Source organism: Scedosporium apiospermum (genome assembly GCF_000732125.1).
Source record: "Scedosporium apiospermum strain IHEM 14462 chromosome Unknown SEQ_SAPIO_0097, whole genome shotgun sequence".
Classification (NCBI taxonomy): Eukaryota; Fungi; Ascomycota; class Sordariomycetes; order Microascales; family Microascaceae; genus Scedosporium; species Scedosporium apiospermum.
Window position 1 is genome coordinate 64,671 of NW_015971798.1, and position 21,018 is coordinate 85,688.

General features: G+C 52.7%; 5 protein-coding genes and 2 pseudogenes across 5 annotated transcripts; 3 read left to right on the plus strand and 4 right to left on the minus strand.

The window, feature by feature from the left end:
• Positions 1-1,707: 1,707 nt before the first annotated feature.
• On the plus strand, positions 1,708-3,716 carry SAPIO_CDS5090 (uncharacterized protein; the record flags this gene model as incomplete). Its single annotated transcript, XM_016787486.1, has 4 exons — positions 1,708-1,748; positions 2,514-2,706; positions 2,837-2,923; positions 3,270-3,716. The coding sequence occupies 4 exons, from the start codon at positions 1,708-1,710 to the stop codon at positions 3,714-3,716; spliced, it is 768 nt and encodes a 255-aa protein (XP_016642817.1).
• A 149-nt stretch (positions 3,717-3,865) lies between these two features.
• Positions 3,866-4,917, minus strand: SAPIO_CDS5091 (uncharacterized protein; the record flags this gene model as incomplete). Its single annotated transcript, XM_016787487.1, has 4 exons — positions 3,866-3,974; positions 4,087-4,302; positions 4,389-4,667; positions 4,736-4,917. 4 exons carry the CDS (start codon positions 4,915-4,917, stop codon positions 3,866-3,868), a joined length of 786 nt encoding a protein of 261 aa, XP_016642818.1.
• A 2,596-nt stretch (positions 4,918-7,513) lies between these two features.
• On the minus strand, positions 7,514-9,115 carry SAPIO_CDS5092 (UBX domain-containing protein; the record flags this gene model as incomplete). Its single annotated transcript, XM_016787488.1, has 2 exons — positions 7,514-8,890; positions 8,987-9,115. 2 exons carry the CDS (start codon positions 9,113-9,115, stop codon positions 7,514-7,516), a joined length of 1,506 nt encoding a protein of 501 aa, XP_016642819.1.
• A 1,567-nt stretch (positions 9,116-10,682) lies between these two features.
• Positions 10,683-13,396, plus strand: SAPIO_CDS5093 (uncharacterized protein; the record flags this gene model as incomplete). Its single annotated transcript, XM_016787489.1, has 8 exons — positions 10,683-10,752; positions 10,880-11,036; positions 11,320-11,438; positions 11,503-11,618; positions 11,676-11,867; positions 11,924-12,065; positions 12,133-12,285; positions 12,351-13,396. The coding sequence occupies 8 exons, from the start codon at positions 10,683-10,685 to the stop codon at positions 13,394-13,396; spliced, it is 1,995 nt and encodes a 664-aa protein (XP_016642820.1).
• Positions 13,397-14,371: 975 nt separating this feature from the next.
• Positions 14,372-15,241, minus strand: SAPIO_CDS5094 (annotated as a pseudogene; the record flags this gene model as incomplete).
• A 724-nt stretch (positions 15,242-15,965) lies between these two features.
• On the plus strand, positions 15,966-18,227 carry SAPIO_CDS5095 (uncharacterized protein; the record flags this gene model as incomplete). The annotated part of the gene is made up of 4 exons (XM_016787490.1): positions 15,966-16,227; positions 16,312-16,404; positions 16,486-16,687; positions 16,802-18,227. 4 exons carry the CDS (start codon positions 15,966-15,968, stop codon positions 18,225-18,227), a joined length of 1,983 nt encoding a protein of 660 aa, XP_016642821.1.
• A 1,692-nt stretch (positions 18,228-19,919) lies between these two features.
• On the minus strand, positions 19,920-20,855 carry SAPIO_CDS5096 (annotated as a pseudogene; the record flags this gene model as incomplete).
• Positions 20,856-21,018: the final 163 nt, after the last annotated feature.

The window sequence follows — 21,018 nt, forward strand, 5'->3', positions numbered from 1 at the left end:
AACTCGATCAGATCATGGGAAGAGTTTTACCCTAACCCGAGTCTAGGAAGGGGGTGTGGCAAAAGGGAGAAATGAAATAAGTGGCACGAGGGATCCAAACACGAAGTCCCCAGGAGTCCCACTGATGGCTCCATCTTGGGGAACATTGTAGCGCCGGATAGAAGCCGGTGCTGCGGCGTGCCGTCCCTTGTCCGACGGAAGGCGATAGAACACTTTTTCCTTGCCTAATTTGGAGGGGCACGGGACGGCAGGTCTGTGCTACGTGATAGAAGGTCGTTCGGGGAAAAGGAGAAGGCATGTTCTTGTGGATGGTTTTACGAAGGCGAGTGAAATGTTCGATGAAGAGCATGTTTGCTCTTTGGAGTCTTGCCGTTGTGTAAGTGAAATTCGGCGAGCATGAGAGCGTACGACGTGTCACTGTTTGTCCAATCTCGTCTGATTCTCGTTCTAACATTACCTGCCGTCTCGAGGAAAAGCCGGAAAGAGTGTCCTGACGTTCTGCCTAGTTGTGTGTGTCTTTGTGCATTCTGGGTCCTCGAACTTCACTACATGGGCCGGCGATGTCCGGGTTGGTTTGTATACAGAATTCATCAGTCAAGTGTTCGACATTATGCCATTCCGGATAACGTTAGACCAAAACTGCGAATAAAGGCTCCGTGATGATGGAAATCGTTTGAGCTGGATGACGATGATGGGCCGAGTGCAATGTGGTCGAGGTGGAGCGGACCAGATCTCCCACTGGGCAGAGCGGGAGACTTAGATGGAGCAAGCCAAGGCAACTAACCTTGGTGTGCTGAATGGTTCGATCTAGTACTTAATTCTAGATTAGGAAATATTGCCATTATTCTCCATTCGTGATCAACTTTGATCTATTAAAGGAAAAAAAAGCGGCATTGGAAAAAAAAATGTCGAGGCGAAAACTGAAGGTATCGTTGGTTGGTTAGTGATGAATCTGCCCGATATAGAGACGGATCGAGTCTGTGCGATCAGTGGAGCGCTATATTAGTTGAGACCTGAGGCGCTTCGCGGGAGGTTGTTAGTGGGATTAGCCCCTGTTAGGGCCCTGGTCTGGTCCGTCCACTGATGTTCCAGTGGTGCGGTGAGCGGCATCAACGGGGGGTCACATGACGCTCCCGCGTCCCCAGGAGGCAGCGTCACAGCGGGGAAAGCCTGGTTTAGTTTGGGGGCTTTGCCAAAGACGCAACCATGTCCAATTTACGAAGTACAACACAATCAATTGATGCGTTATTGATCAAGTTTAAACTCGTCGAGGGTCTTTTCAACATGTTCAGTCCATTTTTTTCACCGGTCAATGTTGTCACTTTTACCGCCTGGGGGAAATAAACTTGCCGATTGATCAATTGATGTCTCCGAGAAAGTCTCCGCAATGGACGAGGGCCCTGGACAGTTGTAGTGTACGGAGTAAATGTCGCCGATCAGATCTCCCCGCTCGGGGGAATCGATGGGACCTTATAAGCGCACGGATTTCCTTGGGAGCAACAGATCAGATAAATAACATCCAAGAAGGAAATCTACGGAGTATCAATTGAAGGAAACTCTGCCCGAACTATTATTTGGTCAATTCATCAATATCAATCCATATCCCTCAATTGGTGCCGCTGCAAGACGCGTGAATTGATCGTTGATCAGCCCCGCACGCACCGATCCCGCTTCAATATTGTCCAGCAAAAACTGCCCAACCCCAACATGACCGAGACTACTGCCTCTAAGAACCAACAGTTCTTCAAGTAAGTCCGATTTCCTCCCTTTGTATTTTTCGTTTCTTTCTGCATTCTCGGACCCAAGCTGTCCAGAGGAGCAACGCTCGCTCCATATTCCATATTGCTTTTTTCTTGCTTGCATGCCATTATTGGCTCAACCTCCCCACACCCTCCCCCGAAGCCTGCCTTCTCAGCTGATGCTTGATCATTGCCTTCCCAAGAAAGTCTTGGCCGGGATCCCTGACACCATTATCCCATGTTATTGGTGTTTGGTGAAAAGTGTTAGCAATTCGAACACCTTCCTTTTGTTACCATTTGGCACTCGGAGGGACGGGAGAGAAGAAAACTGGCTCGGAACAGCCCCCAGTCCAGTCCCCGGGCGTTGAGTGCTGTACTTGCCGCCGCCCCCCACGCCAACGTTGCCAGAAATTGAGCAACAACGGTTAGTGAAACGGACGGAACGGCCTCGGCTCTAAGGGTTCCCCGACCCCCGAGAAGGGCGAGAGCTCTGGCCAGACCCGGCTCCTGTTGGGCGTTTCCCCGACCCCTGCAACTCCTATTACACAATGCCGGGGGCGGAATTCCAAGTGGACCAGACAGCCCCAGATGGGTTTTTGGACTTGGTGGCAACGCTCCCATGGCGTTGGTGGAAAAGAAGTTGGATTCTAGGATTGCGTCCCGTCCCTTGCCCAAGGGTTCCCTTTCAATATGGAGGCATGATTTTATCACAAGTAGTCGAGGAGAAGAACAGCACAGGTTAACTGATACCGACTTATTATTTCTCTGTTGCAGTGAGCAGGCATCGTCCTACGACACCCGGCATCAGAAGACCATTGATCAATTGATTGCGCATATCCAGAAGCGCAAGGACTTCATCGGCGCCCGCTGGGTTGCAGACGACGATGAGAATGATGATGGGTCCCACGCGGACGGGAAACCCGTGAGGTTCCTTGACTATGCTTGTGGGACTGGGTTAGTTTCCAGGGTAAGTTCGGGTCCTAACATTCAGCTGGATCTGGATCTCGGGTGCGCGGGTGCCTGTCTGGGAGCATGAACCCGGGGAGTGGACGCGAAAAAGTCGTGCTCGAAGCTGACGACGTTGGGGTGCGTGATAGGCGCTTGCCCCTTATACAACCCAGTGCGTGGGTATCGACATCTCGGAGAACATGGTAGCGTCTTATAACGCACGCGCCCAGAACCAGGTAATTAGGCCCTAATATCTTTTACACTCCGTAAAGCCCCGAAGACCCGAACATCCCACACTTCGTGATTCCTTTCCACTTTTCACACTCCCCCCCGCGGCGCAGCTGAGATCCCTGGACAAGGATTGGCGTTCCGGGTTTGACTACTAGTCTTGTTGGTTGCATCAGACTCGGAGTGCCTGTCCCAACGACTCCCACTCCCTCAGGCCTTGCCCCTAGCCGCCTCTTTCTCACCATACGTACCCGCAGTCTAACGTTCATCCTTTTTCATCTCATTCCTCCTCCCTCTTTCCCAGAGAATCCCCCACCCCTTGGTTAGCCTATGCTGAAACATACATCACACCAGGGCCTTAGCAAGGATGAAATGCACGCCTACCAAGGCAACCTCCTCAACAAAGAAGACCCTAACCCATCCTCCCTCTCCTCCGCCGATCTCTTCAACTTTGACGTCGCCGCCGTCGGCCTCGGAGCCCACCACTTCGAGGACCCCGACTTCGCGGCCCGCCAGATCGCGGCCCGGCTCCGCCCCGGCGGCGTGTTCTTCATCGTCGACTTCCTACCTCACGATCACGTCGACGGACACGCGCACAAGGCGGCGCACACGGTGACGCATCACGGGTTCTCGGAGGAGAGGGTCCGGGAGATGTTTACTGCCGCCGGAGTTGGGAAGGGGTTTGCCATGGTAGAGATGGGGAGCGGGGTTGTTTTTGCGGGGATGGGGAAGGATGGGAAGGAGATGGAGAGGAGGGTTTTTCTTGCGAGGGGGGAGAAGGAGAGTGGTAGCTGCCTTTAATAAGGCGTCGTGGGGGACACGCTGAATTTTGTTTATATGAACGTCTAGGTTTATATATGATGACATAGATGGCTATACGCGAAATGGCTTATATATGACGAACCCCTGGCATCATATCCCAGATCTGACGCGCAAGTTGTGGAAGGCTTTTAGTTCTTTTGCGCGTTCGTGTATACCTCGTCCTCTTCGTCCTTGAGATCGACCACGAAGGCTCCTCCGAGCAGGAGAGCCGGTTCCTTGATGTTATGATGTTCATAACTGATTCTGCGTTAGCTCTCAGTCTGCCACCTCCCTCTCCATCAAATAACAAGAAAACGGAGGGGCCGAGTGTGATAATGAGAAAATGCAGAACGAGCAAATTCAGACTTACCTCAGTGTTCCCACACCACCAGCCTCCATCAAAAACGTCAAGCCCTCATCCAACCCTCTCCCGCCCCAGCGCATAGCAAAAGCCCTCAGAATATGGCCATGCGCAACGATGAGGACGTCCCCATTTTTGCTAGGATCCTCAAAGGCAGGACGATGCCACTTTTCGCGGATCTCATTGACAAGAGCGTCAAGTCTCTCGGTCACCTGTTCGGGGCTCCTATACAAACGTTCCAAAATCACTTTTTCAACATCAAACTTTTCTCTCACGTTTCTTCACAATAATACGGAATGTTTTGTACTTACTCTCCCCCGGGACATCCATCCTTCCAAATATCCCACCACCCTTCAATCCCAGCCTCGGCCCTCCCCTTGCGAATCGCAGCGCTCGTAAGACCCTCGTACTCGCCGTAGTCCCACTCGCGGATGACGTCGGTGACTTGGACTTCTGCGGGGCAGGCTAGGCTGTCGTTAGGCTCGGTGGCCGGGCAGGGCGTGCCGCGCTGGGGCCAGGGGAGGGGGTTTTGAGGGTGGAGGTTGAGGAGTTCGAAGGTGCGTTGGGCGCGTTTGCGGGGGGAGACGTAGCTAGATGTGTGAGTTCGAAATGAGATGGAGAATGGGCTTAAAAAATAGGGGGACAGAAAGTCACTTACATGTGGGCGAGCTTGCGAGGGACGATGAGGCGATCATGCCCGACGAGGGCTTTCCCCGTTGCGCGGACTCGGCGCTCGCCGTTGGCAGTGAGGGGGATGTCGGAGGTAGATGTGTGGCGACCTGAGAGGGACCATTCCGTCTCGCCGTGACGGACAATGAAGACTCGTGGCGTGGCGGGCATGGCTTCTGTTATTTCTTTCTTTTTTGAGGGGGGTTTATTTCTATTCTTTCTTTCTATTTCTTCTTCGGCCCTTCTGGGAGGCAAAGAGGTGAACCGGGAGGATATGAGAGTGAAATGAGAGATTCAGAGTCTATGAGTGAGACGGCAACCGCGGGGGTTTTTGGGTCGATTTTGGGTTGATGAATGCTTCAATGTTCCGTGTTGACTGATCAATCTGTCAGCAGGATGGCTTGCCGAATTTGAGCTTGCAATGTGTGGAGCTCAGCTGTGATTCTTAAACGATGTTCCTGATGTTGGGCGGTGTCTTGGAGCGATCGATATAGACTTGTTTTGGCTTGAGAGATGGGAGTTATGTATAGCAGCTGACTTATTTTACGATCAGCTCTTGCTTGACATTGAATCCATAGAATGGACGGGGGCCTGGGAGCAATATCTCGAGCTTGGATTCAAAGGCGTGCCTTCACGGTTTGGGTTGGATTGCGGGCGGCACGCTGCCGGAAGGTCTTGTAATCACCCCCGACGTGCAATGGGGAGAACAACCTTGGGACGCGGTTCATGTAACTCATTGAAACCTGGAAAAAAAAGAAATTGTCTTTTCAGTCGGTTGGATTCACAGCAGATGCCTAAGATTACCTCCCTCAAGCTTCAAGCCTCAAGGTCCTCCTCGCTCCTACTTCGTAGATCTATTCGAACCGGACTTGGATCATCTCAACTTTAGCCCCCTCCACGTTGCTCCGAATTGAAGCTCCCCACTTTTTACCAAGCATTTCAATCAAGATGTCATCTATGACTAAGCCTAAGACGTCAACGCAAATGCGGGCATCGCCGCGGGCATCGCCACGGGCTGCATCACCATCCGTGTCCCTGTTCTATCATTAGCCGGTGTGCATGAATACAGTACTACCCCGTTGTCCCTGCAAACTATCCATTGACATCATTCTAAGTTTTCCTGCCTGTATCCCGTCCGAAATGGCCAAAGTGCTGCCTAAGCTTTCACCCAAGCTTGGCCTGATGGAGGCTGGCGGGGATCTCGGCGGCCGACCCAGCAATATCAATCCCCGGCATAGCCCAAGTCCAGCAACGTTCGCGCGGCAATAAATTAGCTGAATATACCTCTGCCTCTCGCCATCTTGCACTGGAGAAAGCTGGCATGACCAGTCAGGAGAACTACAAGTGGACGTCTTCCTTGAATATCTGGCAGTCCAATGTGACAAAGACTGTGTGTACTCGCCCCGCCTCGAGGCTATGTTGGTAGACGACCGATCGATGAGCTCACCGAGAGTGTACCAAGAGGGTCTTTTCCGAAGTTTTCGCAAACAGAAGCCCAGTTGGAGAGTGGTCCAAGTCGAATGACGCCGAAGAGAAATTGAAAACACAAGGTCAACTCTCGCGATGGCGTCCAAGGGTGCTCCCAGAAATGTCTACACCACATGGCACCATAGGAAGTCCGATATCTCGAAATCCCTCTTTGAAACAGATGTAGAAAGAGTATCTCGACTCATCATCCACATACAGTGGGACTTTGCCGTTACTTTAGAGATCTCCAAGTCAGCCTGGATATTTCCAGACGGGGCGTAGGCATTTCTGTTGGTTGGAGTTTCTTCTTGGGCGTTTCTTGAGAGATCACCTCGAAGTATTTCCTAATATCAATGTCCCTTCATGGCCAATAAGGAAGAATTGCGACCAATGAACCGAGATCCTACCTCCCGCCCCGGCAATACCGAGATCGCCGACAGGGCCTCCCGACTCACTATCTTCTACAAGTCGAAGATATCTGCCGAGATCCTAGCTAGGCCATCTTAGAGACCGATCTGGAACGGGGTTTTTTACCCATAGACATGACATTGGTAAGCGTAGAAAGAGTGTAAGGAGACAAGAACACGGCGTCAGATCCCCGGGATCACAGAGCGCTCTGACAGAAGCTGAGTTGGGGATGGACTCGACCTATTATTATTCGTAAATTAAGGGGTCACTTTTCGTTCTTGGATCTGGATAGGAAGACTTTGGGGCGCTTGACTTCTGTGCAGCAAGTAAGAAACTTGTCGATTTGGGGATCGCTTGGTCTTCATCCATGAAGCGATAGCGGGGAGATTGGGAAAGTGAGGACGACCAAGGACAAATAAATAGCTTGGCCTTGCTACCTTGCCCCGAACGAAGTGCGGTTTCGGTCATGATGCTGAGCGAAAATGCTATGCCAGTTTGTTCTCCGTAACTTTGCGACAGCTACAAGCTCAGACCAGCTTCATGGACATCCCTGGGGATCAATCTGGCCATGGCAGGCAACGTTGACCCCTGTAGCCTTCGCTAGAGGGATCATTGAGTTAATGGATACCATCGAAAATTATTGTCACATCCTGAGATACTGAGAGGAACTGTGTAAGATGTATTAATTTTTGTTATTCAATTGCTCTCCTCTTCTCCCTTGCTCGCCTGATGTCTATTGTTATCTTGCAATACCTTCTCCTAAAATCGTTGCTTACTGCTTCCGGTCTTCGACTGGGCGGCTTGTGACGCGATACGAATTGGCGAATGCATCGAGGACCCCTCCCCCCGAACAACGTGAATGAAGAAAGAAGGGTAAGAGAAATCGAGCCGCTTAGAGATCCTCTATAATTAGATTTCCCGACGCGCCGATCACATCGCGCATCGTATCAGTCTCGCTCGGTTCGTAAACCTGCCTCGGCATAAGCGACGCAATAGCAAACTCATACTCGTGGTCATATCCCTCGGGCCTATCAGCCGGGCCATCCTCGGAGGAAAGAAGGTCATGGCACTCCGCGAAGGCGTAGAGCTCCTCCATGGTCGTATCTCCGTCAAACCGACGGACGACTCTTTCGCCGCCGGCTCGCTCAGGGAACTTCAGCGCTATGCGCACGGTACCCTTAGTACCGGCCGCAGGTTCGGGCGCAATCGTGCCCGCCCTCCAGCGCCTCCATTGCTCCCGCAGTTCGGCCCTCCTAGCTGCCTCCTCGGCCTCTTGCGCCGCCCGCCTTTCGGCTTCGGCAGCCGCGGCCTGCTCCTCTCGTCGCTTTCGGGCTCGTTCCCTGTCGACGGCGAGAGATCGTTCGTAGGCGGAATCTTGTTCGGATCGTATGTTTCGGGCCGCGTCGCGGGCGGCACGTTCGTTGCGGACGGCGGATAGCTCGGGGGCGTACTTTTCGATGGCGGATCGGAGCTCGCCGATGTACTGCGATGGAGGCATAGAGCCTACAAGTCGCTTGACCGTGCCCATACGAGTGCTGCCGTGCTTGGGAGTAAGGCAGACGAGGGCGGAGAAGGGGAACTTTGTGCAGTTATATTCCGTCGACACCTGGTACGCCTCGGAGTCGAGGACATTTCCGCCCCAAAGAATGATGTTATTAGAGGGGTCCCGAATGAAAGAGACAACTTCTGGTGACAGGAGAGTTTCTTTCGTAAACGACTCCGTATCGTCGTGTTCCGGCGACACTAGGACAAACAAAAGGAACTTCAGCTCCTTCTTGGCCAAGTCCTGTGCCTGGGCAAAGCCACCTTCGAACCACGGTAGCTCGTTGGGGCCGTATTCCTCCTCAAATTCACGCTTGAATCTCGACGCGGTGTCGGCGGGCATCAACATCCTTCGGCCCGACGAGCTACGGAAGCCCGTAACCACAGCGTTTGTGAGTAGCCTGGGCCGTATGGGATGAGGCAGGAATGAAAGTATGTAAAGGGCTAGCCTCACGCCCACTGCTGCAACTCGATATCCAATCGTAAAGGGCGCGAACAAGAGCGTTAGAAGGAAGGGCGGTCGGTGGGTCCTTTGAGGTTGGGGTACGATGCGAGGCGCTGGGTCGGGTTGCGGTTCTCTGGGACGGCTTGTACTTGTTCGAGGAGAGTTGTGGAGAGATTCTTGGAGATTGTCGAATCGAGCAGAGGCCGCCGGACCTTGCTGGGCGGCCCGAGCCTCCGCGAGATGATCGGGTCCTTCACCATCAAAGTACTTTGCTATCGCAATCTAGGAAGGAAGGAGACGAGTTAGCTTAGGAAACGTAACAAGCTTAAGCTGCCTTGATTCATATCCGGCGAGATACTTCAGGTACTCTACCTGTACGTTCCATTCCGACCTTTGTAGGAGAGGAATGGCATCTTTTATGTCCTGGGCCGTGACTTGAATGTATTGATCTAGAGCTTCCCGCTGGGTCGGGGCCAAATCGGCCTGCTCGGCGACGTCGCTCGCCATCTTTTCAGCGCCCGATGAATGCGATATAAATCCGGTTCCTAGCGTGAGCAAGCGTCTTGATGCGCAACTGGTCCGCCGTGGCGTCGCTCGTCACCCCGCGTCGGTACTAGGTTGTCGAAGGAAAAGCTGAGAGCTCGGCAAGTCGTTGGAAGAGATCGTTCGAAAAGTGCCAACGGGGCAAACGAAATCAAAGCGACGTAGGCCGTCGTCCTGCAACTGTCCGCCGACCGGTTTCCAAGTCTCGGAAGGGAATGTAAAGACGAAAGTTCGAGGTGGCAAAGGGACTCGAGGTGAGCAGAGGATAGGATGTCAGCTTTGAGGAGAGAAATCAATAATAAGTGCTAATACACGCTTCCTCAAGATGGAGCAAGGTATGCAAGACAAAAAGAAAAGCTAAATGGCAAGCCAGTTAGTATTAGTAGAGCCGTGAGCACAAGGCCAGATGGATTCAAGCTACTCTAGGTTCCACCGTGGCGTGTGGGAGGTGACGACACATGTCACAGAGGACACTACTTTCATGATTTGCCAACTGGTGGCAATTGGTTTTGAACAAGACACAAGCCAGGCCCCTATTGAAATAATAACCCCGATAATGGTGTCTGAGAGGTAATCATTAATCATGCATTCAATCAACCCGCCTTTGACAAGGCATTTCGCCTTGTCACTTGCTTGAAGGATTGCCCCTTGCTTAGGGCCATATCCACCTTAAGCTGGCACAAGGACACTTCGTTAATTCAGTTAATTCAGCATTGTTCCCCCGCCACAGCTGCTTGTCAACCACCAATTCAATATTGATAGGGATCGCTTCCCGCTTTCCGAATAACCTGTGCTTGTGCTGGGTTCAACAACAACAAATCCGCCAGCCCTCCCACAACTATACCTGTGCTATCTCCGAGATCTTTGATCCCTGTGTGCCCAATCTTTGCATCTGTGCCTTGTCCTACCTCTGGGCACTGCGCACTGCCTATGCGCGACACCGGCCGTACCTCTAGTCTCCGGCCAAAGCCTTCCTAGCAACCTCCAGTCGCCAACCCCCGTTATCCCCTGATCCCGTGCCTTGGCCTTGACATAGCCTTGTCGCCTGGCTTGCTTGGCTTGATATTGTCCATGTGTAACCGGTTACCCTTAAGGATTGAATCATGGGCGACTCTTGTGCGAGCTAGGTATGAAACTTCCCCCTGCAGGTGCCTTCGCTTCCCTTGCCGGACCAGCCTTAGCATACAAAACCGAAAGGCAACTTGTGGGCCAAAACACGCTACCATAACCCCGCGTCTCCCCTCTCTTCATTCTCAAGACTCGCCGGGTAACGATTCCGATACCCTCGAAGCCGGCACCCGTGTGACGAGCTGTCGCTGGTACGGCCAATTGAGTGTTCTCGCTGCCGTTGTCTTCCCGCCTTTCCTCCGCGGCCCCTCGCACCTTGGCGTCGCGCCCCCATATGCCTTCGACAGTCGGACCTATGCTGACCATCGCTGTCTCTCTCGTTCTCTCCTTTCGCTCCGACTACAGATAGCCTAGATCGAACCGAGTAGCGCACCCTCTTCCCCCCGGCCTCAGCATTTCTAGAATGGCTGCGCGGGGATACCAGAATAACGATCTGCGGAGGCAGGTTGGGTCTCCTAAACCTAAAGGGCGAGGTTCGTTGCTCATATCCCACACGCATTCCCGCGCCGGTACGACGTGTTTACGTGTCCCATCCCTCGGGGACGTGCTTCTTGTAAACGTCAGACTGCTGACATTGTTGTTTCTCTCTCCTTCCTCCAGATCACAAGGATACCCTCTGCCGAAACATTCTGATATACGGCCACTGTCGGTACGAAAACTCGGGTTGTACCTTCAACCATGACCAAGGCAAGAACTCCTCTGCCGCGAACGCGAATAACAATACCGCCAATGCTACCCCGAATACTCCCTCCGAAGCGTAGGTCTCACCTCTCTTCTTCTTCGTCGCCAGACTCCGATATCGCATTTGCACGTGCTCTCGCAGCAGCTATCTGTTGTGGTTGGCTGCGCGCCAAGACACAACTTTTTGGAATGCGCCGTGTCGCCGGACTCACTTTTCTCACATGGAAGCTTGGGACTTGCGACCCTTTGGCCATTCTCTGGTGTTCTGCCAGACCTGTGTGTGTGGGGGGCGGCTCAAGCCGGTGTTAACTCGCAGCAATATTGCCATCCGACATAGCTGACGCTGATCATGCATCTAGGCCTAAGAAGACGTTGAATGTTGAATCTCCATCTTTTACCCCTTCTAGTATCGCAAAGAAACCCACCTTCTCCTCTCAGGCCCTCAGCGCCGCTCCTTTCACTCCCAGGGCGAGTTCTGGTAAGTCGTGGGAAAGATCTGCGCTACCCAGCCTTCCAGACGCTGACAACCCTTCCAGCATTAGGCGGCGCATCTACTGGCGCCACATTACAGCATAATGGAGAGCCGAGCGTCTTCAATCCGAACGCAGCGGCCGTCCCGGAGTTTACCCCACAGAACTATGGTCTCAGCACTACTACAGTGAGTTGTAATGGCCCATGGAGGATGAGGATGCGCCTGTGGCTGACAATGATGCAGACAACACCAGTGAGCCAAGATGCGAGCATAGCTTACGATACTTTTTCAATGGGCACGGTTGGCCAAGCCATGCCAGCCGCCCCTTACAACCCCTACGTAGAGGATCATAGCGCAGCTGCCGCCGCCGCTGCTCTTGGCGCGACCAACCAAGCGTTCTTCCAGCAGAATGCGTATGCGACCCATACTCAACCTGTATGTGTCTACTATGGCCCGATTATCCGATTTCCTTCTCTAATTATGCGCTCTAGTTGCTCCATCACTTATACTTCCCCGCGGGCCCTCACAAGGAAGACTTGCTTCCCTATCAGAGGACATCCCATGACTTTTTCATGTCCGAGAAGCTGAGGCAAGACCTCCAAAAGAAGGCTGAGGCAGCCCGCCAAGTTATTAGTACGTCTTTGCCTACTTAGCCGCCGTAGTCCTTCTTCCCCTCATACTAATGATACACCTTAACTAGATACTAGCCTCCCACAGCTCGACAACTTCCACAGCCTCGTCGCACTAGATACGACGAATAGGAAGAATGCCAATATGTTTGGCTACCCAAGCTGGGTGTACAAGGCAGTTGATGGGAAGACTGGTCATATCCGGTGCCTGAGGAGACTTGAAGGTATTATCAACTACTTACTATTTCTAATGTTGCTGGGCGGAGTAGGTTAAGCTAACTGCATTTAGGCTTCCGTCTCTCTAACGAGCACGCGATCCGGACAGTCAAAGAATGGCGCCGAGTTGACTGCGGAGGCGTGGTGCCAATCTTTGATGCCTTTACGACGCGCGCCTTCGGAGACAGCTCCATCGTTTTCGTCCAGGAGTACTTCCCGCTATCCAAGACCCTCCTAGAACTTCACTTCCCCAACCAGTCGACGGGCCATGGGGTTAGATATAAGCAGCAGTCGTTGGTTACGGAGAATGTTCTTTGGGGGTACATAACACAGATCGCAAATGCGCTAAAAGCGATCCACTCCGCAAACTTGGCGGCGCGTTGCGTAGACTTGGGGAAGATTATCTCGACGGATAAGAACAGGATTCGCCTTAATGCCTGCTCCATTCTGGACGTAGTCCAGTTCGAGGCGAGACGTCCGGTTCAAGATCTGCAGCAAGAAGATCTTCTCCAATTCGGGAGAGCAGTCCTATCACTGGCGTCCCTCACACCTCCTTCACTCCTTACAAACCCTAATGCGGCTATGGAGCATCTGAGCCGACACTACTCGGTAGAGCTACGAGATACGGTCTTGTGGCTCCTGACGCCCCAACAGCAGCAAGTAAAGAACATTGACGAGTTCGTCCGAGGAATCGCAACGCACTTCGTCACCTCGTTCGACCAGTCCCTTCACCAGGCCGACACACTTAGGTCGGAGCTGGCGACCAGCCTCGAAAACGGGCGCATCGCCCGTCTGATGATGAAACTCGCCACGATCAACGAGCGGCCCGAGTTCAACGGCGACACTGAATGGGCCGAGAACGGGGAGAGATATACCCTCAAGCTCTTCCGCGACTACGTCTTCCACCAGGTCGATGCCAACGGCCACCCTGTCGTAGACATTGGGCACATGATTTCGTGCCTCAACAAGCTCGATGCGGGCGTGGACGAACGCATCTGCCTGACGAGCCGCGACGACCAAACCGTCTTCATTGTCACGTACAAAAGCGTCCGGGACCAGCTGAGGGCTGTGTTCACCGACCTCACGCGGGCGTCGAAGGGAGGCCGCGGAGGTCTGTAGAGGATGCGCCCTCGTCTGTACTACCCCCCACCCCCGAGGCACATGTCCATGGTGCCGATTCACTGCTACCACCGCTACTTTGGTCCTCCCCCGAGACACTTTTCATATCCTATTTGAGCAAGCTTACGGAAAGCACCCCCGGATTTTTATATAGTATACCTTGTTTATGCTCTTTTTGAAACAGCGATGAGGAATGATGATGGATGAATGGATGGTGAAGGAGTATGTGTGTATACAAATACGTCGGTTGACAGCGTTCTCCTTGCACAAACTGCAAGAGGAGCTTTAGGAGTCGAAACATGAGGTTTGTATAAAGCGGTTTTTAAACTCGAGCGCGTCTTGAGCGTTATTCGGGGGCGTCAAGGAATGAAGGAGGGTGGAAACGGGGGAGTCTAGGCCGGAAATGAAGAAACAAATAGGTTTTGTTTTTGTTTTTGTGTTTTTACCCGCTGCCAAACGGAACGGAGTTTCTGGCTAGAAAACGAGTACACCTCCTATGGCGGAAAGGTACGAAAAGAAAAATAACAATGGGAAGCGGGAGGGGGAGCACATATGGCCGGCCCGGTTCAAGGGGAGGTAAGGGAAAAACGAGGACGTTGTGGTAGGGATACACTTCATGATGAAGGAAAGGGATGGGATAGGTTTGGAGATTGTGTGGGTAGTAGCATGCGGTCTCTATTTTCTTTTTTGACTCTGTTTTTCTGATTTTCTTTTGGCCTCAACGCCGAGTTATACTCTCATGATGACCTCGTGTTAAGTGTGATGTGGTGAAATCGCTACAGGATGGATCAAGTCCCCGATAACAGGCTTCCCCGTAGTAAGTCATAGCCCCTGTCACCCTTCCATGCCTACCAGCATCGATATCTCCTCGCCAACGCCTTTGCTTCTACCGGGTTCCAAGTGTTTTAATCTTTCGGGTGCTTCACCCCTTGCCGCTTGCCTCTGGGGAAACCAGTCTCCGATTCAGCCATCCCGTTACGCAGTAGTTCCCTCCGTACCCTCCTCAGGACCCAAAGCGACACCAAGCACCCAGCCACAAACCTTCCTCGCCACATCCTTCACCGTCTTCTCCCTCCCATCCAAAAACACATACTCCGGCTGCGTCTCCCAAGCAATAGTCAAGACCCTCGGCTCGCCGTTCTGCCCCAGAATCTGGCCCCGAAACATATCATGATGCGCGCCCTCGCATCCGACATCGATAATAAGCTCAAACACCTTGACCCCCGTCCAGCTGCGGTGGAAATTGACGCGGAGCAGACCTTGGCTATCAGGGCCATCACTGTAGATGAACCACATGTCGTCCGTGGCGCGGGTTTCTTCCTCCATCACGCGCGTGGGGAGGGTATGGGCCATGGGAACGGTGCGGTCGAGTTGGCCATCGGGGCCGGGGGCGTGGGGGGGAGGGAGGTGGGTGTCTAGGACGGTCGGTAGGAAGCCGAGGGCTAGGAGGGGGATGTCGGAGGGGAGGAGTTGGATGAGGAATCGGGATGATTGGGGGTGGCGGAAGGGGGTGTTGGGCCAGTCTTTGGGGAGGATGCGTTTGAGCGGTGTTATGCCGCGCTGGCCGAAGAGGTCGAAGGCGTTGTGGGCGCGGCCGGAGTCTATGGCTTCATCGAGTTGAGGGACTGAAGGCTGGGTGGCAGCCGGTGCGTAGAGTGTGGGTTGGGAGGTTGCGGGCTCAGACTCGGTCGAGGTTGGACCCTGGGGTGGGGGGACGATCCCCTCTGGCTCGGATACAGTCGTGGGATTCAGTGACTGGGGGTCTACAGGGTCCGACTCGGGTGTAGCTGGATCCTGGGGAGTGGGGATGATCCCCTCTGACGTGGGCGAGTGTGTTGGATTCATTGATCAGCAGATTCAGATGAGAGATGTCGAAAAAAGGATTGCTGGCCGGGTAGAGTTGGATTCTGGTGATGGCTTTCCTGATGAAGTGATTCTATAAGAGAGATCAATGACATGGAGACAAAGAGCGGAAAGAAGACGATGAGGTAGGAATACCTTGCGGGGGTAAGTCACAACAGGAAGGCTAGGAGGTGGGAAGGAGCAATAGATGTCGCTCTTTCCTGGCTCGAAACTCTCTGCCTCGTGACTGTCTTCGTTGCGCATCGAAGGCTTCCTTAATCGGGCCGAGTATCTGCCGCTTATCTGTCACTCCTTCTGAGAGGCTAGATCGACAATCCATCCTCCATACACTCTCCACTGAGAGGGCCCATCGCCATGGGGACCGCAGCAGCTCAAGATGGCAAGGCCGACAGAATTCGTGTCAATTCCGAGATACCTTCCCACCTTGAACCAACAGCCTAGCATCGATCTCTTCCTTCTTCAACCCAGGTCTTGATTCTCGTTCGTCTTTCCCCTGAGGTTTCAGGGACCCGCCGTAGACATGAAAGTCCTGACCTTGATGGGGTCTCCCTATAAATCGATTTGTCCGCCATTCGAAGGTCGTTCTCATATCATAGCCACTCTTCAATCTCCGATCGCCTCCTACGCTGCCTTTCGGTTGTCTCTATTCCCCAGTCCCCGGATCTCATCGGCAAAATCGTGCCAACCTCCGAGTTCTCGTTCCGCAATGGCTGAGGCTACACCAGATGTCATGCCATGCAACGGATGCCACAATCTCCGGAGTCCCCATTTCGAAGCAGAAATATCCGTCATACTAGCATGTGCAGCCAGATGCGACTCCTGCGCCCTCCTCAAGGAGAGCATCGAAAATTTTGTCGATGTGAACAAGGTTCAGCGTGTCTCTGGCATGATCGACGGTCCGCTCTATCTCTCGTTGACGATGAAGCCCGGTGGCGTAGATTTTGTCATTGAACTCTTCACAATAGATGGTAGGAATGCGACATTCTCCCGTCATTGCTGATACTTCTTATGCAGGGGCTTGGTACCGAGCTGACGACATTCGTTTGATTCAGGCCAGCCGACAAGATGGAAGAACATCGGACGAGGCCGACTTCTTGACTTTAAATACAGGGCTTTGCCGCTGATACGCAGCTGGATCATTGATTGTAAGACGCGGCACAGGCTCTGTGATTACCATAGTACCAGCAGATTGCCGACTCGGCTCATTGATGTGGGCATTTACCCAGGCGATACGAGGCTTCGCATTACCGAGGAGGGCGATGAAGACAGGTACTTCGCCCTCAGCTACTGCTGGGGTCGTTATGAAGGTGTCACCACTACCACAGCCAACATTTCGGAACACGAGCAGAGGATAATCTTTGGCAAAACGGAACGGTTGTTCAAGGAAGTCGCGGAGATAACAAGAAGGCTAGGTGTCAGGTATCTCTGGTAAGTGAGGAACTTGCCCCTCTCCTACATCACTCTTGTTGACCAGACTTCTTTCTTTCTGTCTTTGTTTTCACTTTTTTATTTCCCGACTAACACGAGAGCTTATTGCCGTAGGATTGACGCGCTGTGCATCATTCAAGATGATGAGGAGGACTGGGCTCGCGAGACCTCCCGGATGAGGGATATATACGGTAATGCTGTATTGACAATTGCTGCCAATACAGCGAAGGATCCATCCTGCTCACTGTTAGGAAGCTGCAATATACGCGCCTCGGCCCATCAGACTCGGCTCATTGCCACCCAAGGCCCTGCTGAGATGACGCTCTCTGGTGTCTACGCCCGACGGCGATCGCGCCTCCCTTCACACACTGACACGGCCCCGCATTCAAGCGTCGGAAACCTCGTCGACCAGCTTGGGGCTCGATCATGGGCTCTTCAAGAATCTATTCTTCCCACACGAATCCTTCACTTTTACAACGAGGAAATCGTTTGGTCCTGCTTTTCCGTGCAGCGTTATGAATGCCGCATCCTCAGCTCGGCCGCTGCCCCCCGCAACCCATTTCGCAAACTACTCTCGGAGGATGGAAATCCCCATCCGGCGTCACTACTGCAAGTCTGGACTAAATCCGTCCAGGTTGTGACGCAAAGAAAGTTGACTGTCGCAACAGATAGGTTGCCAGCGGTTTCGGGGCTGGCAAGGTTTGTGCGGGACCATTTGGATTCGGGATATCAAGCCGGCATGTGGTGTGTCGACTTGCCCTATTCTTTGCTCTGGAGGAGCGATCACGAGGCTGCGCTGAAAAGGGGGGAGATGATTGAGAGGCTGCCAACGTTTCCCTACGCCCCAAGTTACTCGTGGGCTTCGGTCCTCGGCCCCGTCAAGTACATTCCTCGCCATTTGGATCAGTTTTCGTACCGGAGGAGTGGGAAGGACGAGGTCATACCTATTCTGAGGGTTTCGGCGGGGACGGCAAATCCTATGACGGTGAATGAGTTTGGACCGGCCGAGAATTGCTTTGTTGCTGCTATCGGACAGATTTTGCCAGTGGAGTTTGATGTCGAGGCCAATACGTGGAAGCTGATGGGCGGGTCCAATGATGAGGCAGGAGATTTCGAAGCTGCTGTTGCCGCTTTTGGTGCTGCTCTCGATGCTGAGAATGTGCTTCCTCCGACTTTCAGTCCCGAGGGCGGAATCGAGGCCGGGATTGGGGCCGGGACTGGGGCCGCCGAAGCCGCCAGAGAGACGCAGGTTGGGGTAGTGGAACCAACCTTCATTTTTGATGTGCTAGAGGAGTCACCTGCCGTCAGTCCTGACGTGCTGGCTGGTGGGGAAAGTTACGCTCTCTTGAGGGCAGGGAGGTACATCTGGAAGGGTACGTGGTCGACGGCGTCTACGGAGGTCGTGGCGATTATTCTTGTGAAACTCGGAACATCCCCCGAAGGGTTGGGGGTATATGCGCGGAGGGGACTTGCGCTTCATGCTTTTCATGTGGAGAAGGATTGGGGATCGGTGCCCGTGGAAACAATTCTAATTTGTTAAGGCTAGTTTGTTTGTGGATGAGGATGGGAGGGAGTCTCGTGGGAGTTGAAGGTCATTCATTCGGATTGATTCATTAGGGAACTCGTTTATGGAAGCGTATTCCTTGCGGTATGGATAGGGTGGGCATTAGAGCTGGCATATTCTTGGACGGGGCTTACTTCTGACCATTCTTAGGTACTCGTGCTCGGACGGCATTGTCTTATAACGGCTAGGCATTGGGGATAACACATTGATATTTCTTGCCAGGGGAACGCGGAGGAATGGGTGGACTTATCTACTTGTACTGAGCCAACTTGCTATAGGTTCGAGGCTTTGCTTTTCTACTCTGACGTGTATGAAGCGATCCTCTAATCGAGGACGAATTATCCTGTATAATAACACTCTATGAAAATGCCGACGCCTGCCCTTTACTGTTACAATACATCATGGATCCTGTCCAAGGCCTGCACGAGTCTCTGTTCCTTCTTTGTTGTTGAGGAGAAATCCGTTTGAAGTGATCAACGGCCTTTAAAACGTGTAAATGCCCACCCCGCAATCGCCTGCTGGAGCTGACGGTCTGTCGGAGAATAAGACAAACTGATGAGGACAGAGGGTTTCGATGGGGATGGAGAAACGCAAATCAGCATTTGATACCTTGCTTGGGGCCGCAGGTTAGATAGATGGCAGGGCTGTAGAAAGAGAGGGGGATGATGAAGTGAAGCATGTCCTCGGGCGCTCACAGGATACATGAGATGTGTTGGGTGTGTGCCTTGAAAAGAGAGCCTCATATTGGAGCGCCGCAGACTCTCAAGGCTTCCGGTTGGAACCAGCATATTCCACGAGAGCCTCTGAGATTGACGAGACAGTGTGACGGCAGTTTCTATATTCCTATAATATTGCGTGAATATTCGAGCCGTCCATCGCCCATGGGTTCTCCCCAATCTTATCGGAAATTGGGGACGAACTGAGAAGAAAACAAGATGCCCAGATCCTGACCATCCATCATATCGCCGCGACTACTAGGCAACCTTCGAGATCCCCCTACAACCATAAGCCCATCAGAAGAGTTGAATGACATCCAATGGGGAGTCCATCTCCGGCGATAATGTGAACTTTTATATACCTCACACCCCCCCCAAAGCCTTCCCGTTCCCCCACCCACTCACTTAGACGACGATTTGCTCCCCCATTCCGAAACGAGCTCCGCCCTTCCCTCTCCCATAATATCTCCGTGCATATTTCAAGATGATATGTAGGTTATAGTGGACACTCCCTCCATCCCTCTCGTATCTCCTTTTGGTCAGGTATGGCTGGAGTGATTGCGGTGTAACCTATCGTAGCGGCAGAGCCAGGGGAAACACCCCAACTCTCCACGTTATTGCGGATGAACGAGTCTTGAGTTCTTTTAGGACGAGGACATTCATTTTGTAATACGGAAACGGAGAACAGAGGGAGGGAATTTTTTTAAGTCAGATTCGCTTGTTTTTCTTCTTTTGTTTATTCTATTCTCTAAGAGTAAAACGCAAATTGAATCCGGGTACCGTGTACGAAGGAGACCAGGACTGGGGATAGTAGACTTTCCAAGGTGTATCGAAATCAAAAAGAGAATAAAAAGAAAACGTTCGGATCCCTCAACACATGCCGGAGAAGAGGGCCTACTGCCGCCGTGAAGGCTGAGGCAGAGTGTAGGTAGGCCTAGTATTCTTCCCCAATTCAATCGAGATCGCTCACGCTGGTTTCTCCAGCAGAGCCACTTTCTGCATTCCAATAGTCCACAAGCTGATCTCTCAAGTCATAGGACCGATTCCTCGCATCCTCCTGGACATTCCTGAGCTGCCTTCGAGCCTTCATCCAGGCATCATATGAGTCTGTGAGGCTTGTAGTCCCTAGGGAGTACTGATGATACTTTATCTTTCCATCAGTTTCCGATTGATCTGCATAGTGTGCAAAAAAACAGACGCTAGTTCCGTCTGAAGTGAAGGTCGTGATGGTAGCATGGCCCCGAGGGTCGGGTTTGCCAATGTACTTAAGGGCTTGGTTTCTTGCGTAGACGAGTGCAGCGCCATCATAGGCGCTTTGAATCCTTGCCTGCAACATATCTTTTCCCGGACCCTTGAATTCTGCTGCTAGATGTGGCAGGGTGATGGAATCGCCCTCATCTTCGATTAAAACCGCAACCCCCCCAAGCTGGTCATCGATGGGAAATGGCATAAACTCTCCAGCCATCAGTCCTTCAGCCATGCCCGGCTGTGGAGTGGCAAGACCATTGTTAAAGCCAAGATTATCGGGTAAGGCTGTAAACGCCTGGTCGATGACCCTGGTATAACCAGAATTCTCGTCTAAGACATTCTTTAGAAGGAGGGTGATGTGCATTTGTATCGTGGCTTCATTCTTAGCTGACTCGATGGCTCTCACGTAAGCCCGCCAGACTGATTCTGGAGGATCGATGCTCCCCCTGCGTCTGTTGATACGTTGGAGTTCATCTTCAAAGTTGTTTGGCGCCCTGGATGTTGCACGATTTAGGATGCCGTTTTTAAAGGTCTGCTTTTTGAACCCCATTGATGTCGTGGAGGTTGATTTCGCCGTCGACTCGTCTTCATCAGCAGCCCTCTTCCCGGGAATGGGCTTGTATGATCGTTTCGCATTCATCTTGTTAAGCTTAGACAAGTTCTCGTGGGTAAGTGCTGCCGGGATAGAGCCGCTGACCGAAGGGACTGCTCCGGTAGCATCTGGGCCACTTGCCGATGGAGGTTGTCGCCGAAGTCCTGCCTGCCGCCTCCGAGGCCCTATTCCTATTCCTATTCCTATTGCC